This window comes from Glossina fuscipes, unplaced genomic scaffold, assembly GCF_014805625.2.
Source record: "Glossina fuscipes isolate IAEA_lab_2018 unplaced genomic scaffold, Yale_Gfus_2 27, whole genome shotgun sequence".
NCBI classification, from domain to species: domain Eukaryota; kingdom Metazoa; phylum Arthropoda; class Insecta; order Diptera; family Glossinidae; genus Glossina; species Glossina fuscipes.
In genome coordinates, this window is record NW_023998422.1 from 3,550,994 (window position 1) to 3,558,930 (window position 7,937).

Genomic DNA, 7,937 nt, shown 5'->3' on the forward strand with positions numbered 1-7,937 from the left:
AGCATCACTAAGCAAGCAAAACGGACAGATGGACAGACAAGCTTAAATTGGTGTAGAATATTATTCGTAATCGATTGGCCTAATAGAAAATCTGGGTCTATCTGAAGTGCTTCTCGACATCGCATACATCAGCACTAACTTAATACGCCCTTGCACCGCAAGCCATATAGGGTCAGGTATTTTGTTAATATCATTATAAATAAAAGTAGTCATAGTGCTCACTAGGCAGAACTGCCTTTCAAAACCATCTGATTCCCAGTGTAGAAATGGAACTTTTTTTGTATATCCGTGAACACGATGACTGATCAAAGTCAAATGTGCAAAGTGATGATCATAAATAATAAACTTTAATAAATTCAATTACGATAGTTTGAGCAAAGGTTCATTCACGTTGCTAATGATTAGTTTTATTGATTACTAAAAAAAAAAAAAAAAAGAAAGAAAATTAGTAAAGTTTTTACGACATTCTAGCCATACTTACGCTTTTAATTTAAAATAAGTAAGAACTTTATTATGGGGCCAAGTCTACCTGCCATACATCACTACGCCCCGTACAATCATTTGCTCGTTTTGGTAATAATAATCCAAAAGGCCTACTTTCCATGAAAGGCCTTATATTGTAGCATCTCCATTGACTTGGTCCATATTCAACAAATCTAATTCTCTCCTAAAGATTTTATTGTTTTTCAGTTTCTGTCATAAAAAAAAGAGAAATTAAACTTTCCCTCCATATAAGGGCTTGCTTTTTATATGGTAACTCCTGTACAAGTTGAATTCTAAAAAATGGACGAATGTGATCCAAATTCCGTATCGTTAATTTTTCTGCCCTATTTTTGTTATGAGCTAATTTTCATCATAAAACAATAAACATTAAATCTTCTTCTGAAGGGCTTACTATTCATGAAAAATCTTATGTGAAGTGGGGCCCAAGAAATACACTTGGCTCACTTAATTTTTATATCAGATTACTGTCATAAACAAAATTTCATCATTAACATTTAGGCCTTTTTGGTATACACTACTACGAAGCAATTTCCACCATGAAGCGGTGGAAATTATACCTTATAAAGATTCCATTTTGCTAAAAACGGTGATATGAGAAGAGATTCAAAAAATTGCCCGAGCCGAACCCAATCTTTCACCGTAATTACACGGATTGGAATTCCTTTTCCAAAAAAGTGGACCGATCCGAATCGTTTTCAACAAATTACCGACTTTCGTTAAAACTGCCACTTGTGACGTGAACTCAAATATACTCGGCCCGGCATTAGAATAAATATACAGACAGACGGACCTCCATTTTCTAAATCATCGACTTGGAATCATTTTCTGAACCGATCGGCATAACGAAAGATGGGTCTATCTTAAGTCTTTCTGTGTGTTACATAATACACTTACATAATGCTTAATGTATTCTACACAGCAAGTGGTGCAGGATATAACAAGGCGTTATACGGTCGGCGGTCGAAAAAGCGGTCCGGTTCGAACCATTTTGAATAGCATCAGTGCACGAAATTTCATCAAAACATCTCGAAAATTGCATCTGTAGGTTGAACCGTCTGATCAACATCAATCAATCGGACTTGTTTATAGTGTCTCGTGCGCTGAGAAACATTTGCCAATCTTTTCGCATAGCCACTCTTAGCACGCCTTTTTAGGCCTTCTCATTCGGTCTCTTTTCATTTGGTTTTCGTGCTTGACAGCTCCATTATTCATAACCAGTTGGAAAGATATTTGGACGAATTACGTTGACGATGATGAGGTCTTGGTATGTGGTAAACTTGTTGTAGTTTATCAAACTGAAACGAAATGATCCTCAGAGCTGATACACCTTCTGGATCACTAACCAGTTATTCTAATAACATAGTGATTATTGACTATTCAATGACGTAATAGGCGCCCTTAGACTTTAATCTGTTCCATTTACGCTTTCCTTCTTCTCCAAATGTGGCTATTAGCGATAAAGCGCGCACCCTGGAGGATTTTCCCTTGGAATTAGTAAAGTTTTTCGTTTATATGATCAAACTGAAGCAATTAAAAATATTGTTTAAATAAGCATTTAGACCTCCTGAAGGCTTAATGTGTTTTTAAATTTTTCACACACTATATACGCCCGGGTAAACACATTAAGCTTTTGCCTTATGTAAGTAACACCTTCCGTGTACGATTGCTTTTATTATACGCTACACCAATTATGACGGAAGGGTGTATTAAGTTTGTATGGATGTATGTAACATTGAGAGAAACTTGAGATGGGATCGCATTTTATTATACTGACTAATATATCCGTCTGCTTGGTCTAGTTTCCTGATGGTGCTCGACCTATAGGCCGCAATTTTTGTGATATTTTGCTAAAATTTGGTAAACTTACGTGTTTTTGGCCCACGGGCAAACGCTATTGGAAATAGTTCGAGTCGAGTTACTTCTTTGATCATTTGCTCATACTGAAGAGTCCTGATATGGATAACTGTAGGATAGCCTAAGCTATTTAATGGCGAATCGTGGCGAATCAAAGCGTTTTTACTTGGATTTATACCCATCACCATTTGCGAAGTCTGGAAGGAACCTTAAGACACCCTACAAAGTGTACATATTTTTAATCAACATTAAATTCTATATCGATTGAAGCATGTCCGTCTGGCCGTCAAAAGTGAAGCCATCGCCGTGAAATTTGCCGCATTGCATTTTGAACATTGGAAGTTCTTGCAAATGACTTAGAGACGCCTACAACGCCCACATGCCATTGATGCAAAAACTGTAAACACATTTGCTTTCCCTGTTTTTTGCTTCTTACTCATAAAGTACAACCCGTATAAGATATAAATTTTCCCGCTTTTATTCTGATAATAGAAACAATCAGCCACGCCCCTCCAATGTTATAGAGTGCGAAAATTTAGTTATTTTCTTCTTTTTTTTTTGGATTACGGTGGCGGGTATAAGATGTTCGGTCATGGCCGAAGACAATTTTCTTACTTGCTTGCCTTTATCTACATACATTTCGCCAGATAAGCCTCTGCCTAATGTACAATATTTGCATAAGTTTTAAGTAAAAAAACTGAAAATGATAATAAATAAAATATTTAAAAGTTAAAGGAAAAAAAAAAAAAATGTGTTTTTCCTATCTATGTATGCCTATGTAACGTATATAGCTTTTGGCATTAGTTTATGAATATTTATGTGATTTGCATTTAATTAACTTTAGGAAATATTTGCATTTATTAAGTTATTTATATAAACTTAAGCACTAAGATGCCTACTAATAATAAAAATGTAATTTTTATTTTTGAATAAATTTTTCCATTTTTTTTTTTTTTTTTCATTTTGTTTACGTTGCATAGGCCGCTGCCCGCCATCAATGCCCGTATTTGGTGAAAATGTATGAGAAAGAATTTCTTAATCAAGGCGGCAATCCGGAATGGTTAAACGGTCTAGATTATATACCTTCCAAGTTACGTGCCATATACGAGATAAATAAAATTTTAGCACATCGGCCCTGGCTGTTGCGTAAAGAACACATTGAGGTAAATTATGAAATAAAAAAATTTGAAAAAAATATTTTTATTACAATTGTTTTCGTTTCTGTTTGTTTTTTTTTTTTTTTGTTTTTTTTCTTACAAACAATCATCGATAAATATGGATTTCATTGCTTCATAAATAGAGCGTTTAATTTAATTTTTGTTTTTTTTGTGTAACGAAAACGAATAAAAACGATTATGATGTTTTAATAAACATATATGTGTTGCGCATTTTCAGAGTCTGACTAGGAATAAAAACAGCTGGTCCTTATCGGAAGTGGTGCACGCTATGGTTTTATTATCGCATTTTCATTCGCTATCATCGTTCGTATTCTCCTGCGGTTTAACACAGAAACTTGATGGCCTATCTAGTCCTAAATTTAAAACGACGCAAATATCGACCGCAACGGTTAATGTTGGGGGCGTTACAACAACAATACCATATCAACCACCGCAACCACCAGTACAAATTCAACCAACTGTTCAACCACAAAAGACTGTTTTAAGCGAAATAATTCTAAACAGCAATGCTGCAGTCATTGCCGGTGAATTTACCGGTAGCGGCCTGACTACAAATGTTAGTGTCAATAATGTTGTCGGAGCCGGCTCATCGACCGCTCTAAATGGTGTAAACAATAAGAAGAATGGTAATGTTCTCGTTTTTTTCTCTCTCTTTGATTAAAATTAAAGATTACGTACTTACAGCACTGCCTAGTGCTACTGTCGAGGTGTTGATGGAACGTATGAAAGTTTTATCGCAGAAACAAGACGAGTGCACTGAAGCTGAACTGAGTAATCGCTTTAAAAGTGTTGAAATGCAAACTGCCGAACTGTCAACGACCGCACCTCAGACTCCTGTTGAAGTGCCACCGGTTATATCTCATTATGTAGAAGATCCAAATTTTACGTATCAAGATTTCGCTAGACGTGGTGCCGAAAATATACCAAATACATTTCGCATACAAGACTATTCATGGGACGATCATGGCTATTCACTAGTTAATGGGTTCGTATTTACGCTTAAAGTTGAAATTATCCTAACGACGTTCCTGGGTTCAATTTTGCCCAAAAATTTTACAAATGTAATCAAAATAAATGGAATATAGCACTGCCTGATAGTTTTAACCTTTGCCCCTTATTTTACGTATCAGCACTCGGTAAGGTATACATATTACTTGGTTAATTCAAAATCGTGACTCAATATAGTCCCGGTCTGCATGTCGACTCGACGGTTTTTCTATCAGTCTATTCACTTGCATGGTTGCAAAATAGTACGCTTTCAATATGAAAGAAATCGAGACAACCTTGAAAAAACACCGACAATTTTTTTCTGTTTTCGTTTGTGACTTTCGCTCTCGCGGAAACATATCGCGAAAACATTCCTCAGAACCACTTGCTTGCTTCTTCCAAAAAATGGTTTCGATTGATTTTGTTACCACTTCCTAGCTTATCTTTCAGTCTGGTGTTCTTATGTTAGATTCTTTTTGTATTACGCCGATCGATTTAGGAAAAAATTCGGCATTACTTCCAAGCTTGTCTGTCCGTCTGACCTTGTGTTCTCGCAATTTTCCAGATATTTTGGTGAAATTTGGTACACCGATGTGTTTTGGCCCAAGGATGAACGCTATTGGAAGTAGTTCGGATCGGACGAGTTTTTAGATAACTGCCGATATACCTAAAGGGGAATGTTAAGTATTTAATGACGGGATGTGGTCAACTTTGCCCTTTTTTTGCTTGCGCTCTTTTTACTTCAATGTCTCGAAACTCTTTATTATAATCATTATGGTTAGTGGTTGAAAGATTTTAGCCAAATAATAGCTTCGCTAATCGATATAATTGATTAATTTAAGAATAGTTTTTAGTTTCAGTTTTTGTTAAAACTGTCTATAAACGCTTCCCTTCCTTTATTTCAGCTTATATGAAGATGTTGGAACTTTATTGGATCAGAAATTTCGCTGCGCTTACAGTTTAACTTATTTCACTATGGGTGGTGTAAAGAATGTTGATACTTCAAAGTTCCGTCGTGCCATTTGGAATTATATACAATGCATCTACGGTATACGACATGATGATTATGACTACGGTGAAGTTAATCAGGTACATAGGCAAGGAATAAATGAAATGGATGATAGCTTGAAATTAAGCAAAAGTTATCGTTTTTTCAGCTTTTAGATCGTCCTTTAAAAATGTTTATTAAAACCGCCTGTTGTTTTCCGGATCGAATTACTACAAAGGACTACGACAGTATACTCGTTGAGTTACTGGATAGTGAAAAGGTAAATAAAGAATTTTTTTTGCAAACAAATGCAGTTTTGGGAAATAAAAAAACAACTTTTTTTTTCTTTTTATATATCTTCGAACAGGTTCATGTTAATCTTATGGTAATGGAGGCTCGCAATCAGGCCGAATTGCTGTATGCATTACGTGAAATAATGCGCTACATGACATGATCTCAATGAAATTAAATTATGAACAAAAAAAAAAAAAAAAAAAAATCAAAAGTAGAATAAAAAATATAAATAAAATTTTACAAAAATAAAATAAACTAAAGGAAAACTGAAATAAAGATAATATATATATACTTGCGAAAAACAGTGATCAAAAAATAAATAAACAAATCAAAAAAAAAAAAAAAAACAAGGGAAATATATAAAATATAAAAAAAAAAATATAAAAGAAAATTAATAAATAAAAACAAAACAATTACAAGATATAATTTTGAATAATACACATTAAAGAAAGTGTTAAAAAAAAAAAAACGATTTTTATAAAAAGGAACGCGTTCAGTTTTAAATTTTATTTTATACATATATAAAGAAAATTTAATAAATTTAATGAAACACTAAAATAATAATAATATACAAGTTTTAAAAAAATAACCTAACAATTGCAATAAATTTTAAATACATAGGCGCACGTCGACAAAAATAATTAAAATACATCACATAAGCATCTTACGAGAAAGGCACTTTTAAAATAAAATAAAATAGATATTAAAAACAAAACAAAAAAACAAAAAAAAAAAATGATGATAAACAATCAAAAGATTTTTATAAAAAATATATTTCATTGATAGTGTAATTAATTGTTCAACATTTTTATTCTGTTATTAATTTCATTATTGTATTAGCGTCTAATTAAAGTCATAACTGTGCTTGATCGATTATCGAATTATTGTTATATATCAGTTAAATATATGTTGTGAAAAATTGTGAGAGAACAAAAATTTATACACACATCTATACATTTATCCCAATTAAAATATTATTTTTTGAAAGTGTTACATTTAGTCATTAAGTTTAAAAATCAAAAATGATAATAATATATAATTTATGTCATAATAATGTGCTGTTACCAGTTATACGTACACATAAATGATCTTATTTTACAATAAATATATATTTTTTTTATTAAAAGATATCAAAATAAATAAAAACAAATATCTGTTTGTGCTTCCCCTTCCATACAATGTTAAACATTACGTAGATAACGTTTCATTTATTGCTTTCTCTTCTTTTTTTTTTTTAGAATACTCCTCCGTAATTATTAATAAATTTCATTAAAAAAAACGAAAAAAATTATTGAATAAAATTTATTTAAGTTGGCTTCAGTAAAAGAGGAGTTTAAGCAAAAAGAAGAAAACTTAAACTTCGTTTATTAAGTGAAAGTATTTTAGTGGACTATGGCCCAGCTTTAAATAGGGTACACGATTTTGTTTAATATAATTATTCATAGAAGGATGTTTCAAAATAAAAGGTTACAGGAAAAGTAGTCAAGAAAGTGTTCCAATAAAAATAACTTTCAATAGCATTTGTCCTTGGGCCAAGAAACCGCGGTGTGCCAAATTTAAGCAAAATATCTTAAAAATTGTGATTTGTAGGTTGAACACAAGGAAGCAAGACGAACCGATGGACTGACAAGCCCAGATCGATTCAGAAAGTGCTCTTGAATAGATCGGCGTAATAAAAGTTGGTCTCTTCTCAAATACTTGCGGTTGTTGCATACATCCGCAATGGTTTACTAAACCCTTGCACCACATTCTACCAAGTGGTCGACAATTATACTCGTCTGTAACTGAGTACTTCATACTCAAGATCTTCAGCTTAAAATAAAAAACGAAAAAATTGAATATTGAAGGTTCGAAGACAATGAATTTCAAGACTTACTGAACGAAACCCCAACTCATACTCTCAAAATACACCTCGATCGGGTCAGCGCCCAACAAATCGTCTGTTTCCCCAAAGGGTCTGCCAAGCAAATTGAGTGAAAATGTCATTTCGAACCGTTTCGCTGCTTAATCGCCTGCCAGGTAGAACAGTTTTCTGTGGTGAACTGTGACTAGCAATGAAAAGTGGATCCACTGCGATAAACTCCTGATCCTGGGAAGCCATACACATTGATACCGACGCGGAAGAAATGATC

At 33.3% G+C, this 7,937-nt stretch overlaps 1 protein-coding gene across 1 annotated transcript in view; it reads left to right on the top strand.

The window, feature by feature from the left end:
- The window catches only part of LOC119635699 (sestrin homolog), a 48,495-nt gene extending 42,485 nt beyond the window's left edge, over positions 1 to 6,010 (top strand). The window contains exons 3-8 of the mRNA XM_038030664.1: positions 3,339 to 3,521; positions 3,754 to 4,162; positions 4,221 to 4,521; positions 5,429 to 5,612; positions 5,681 to 5,791; positions 5,879 to 6,010. Of these exons, the coding sequence (XP_037886592.1) occupies positions 3,339 to 3,521; positions 3,754 to 4,162; positions 4,221 to 4,521; positions 5,429 to 5,612; positions 5,681 to 5,791; positions 5,879 to 5,965 (1,275 nt within the window). The 3' untranslated portion in view covers positions 5,966 to 6,010. The remainder of the gene's footprint in view (positions 1 to 3,338; positions 3,522 to 3,753; positions 4,163 to 4,220; positions 4,522 to 5,428; positions 5,613 to 5,680; positions 5,792 to 5,878) is intronic.
- Positions 6,011 to 7,937: the final 1,927 nt, after the last annotated feature.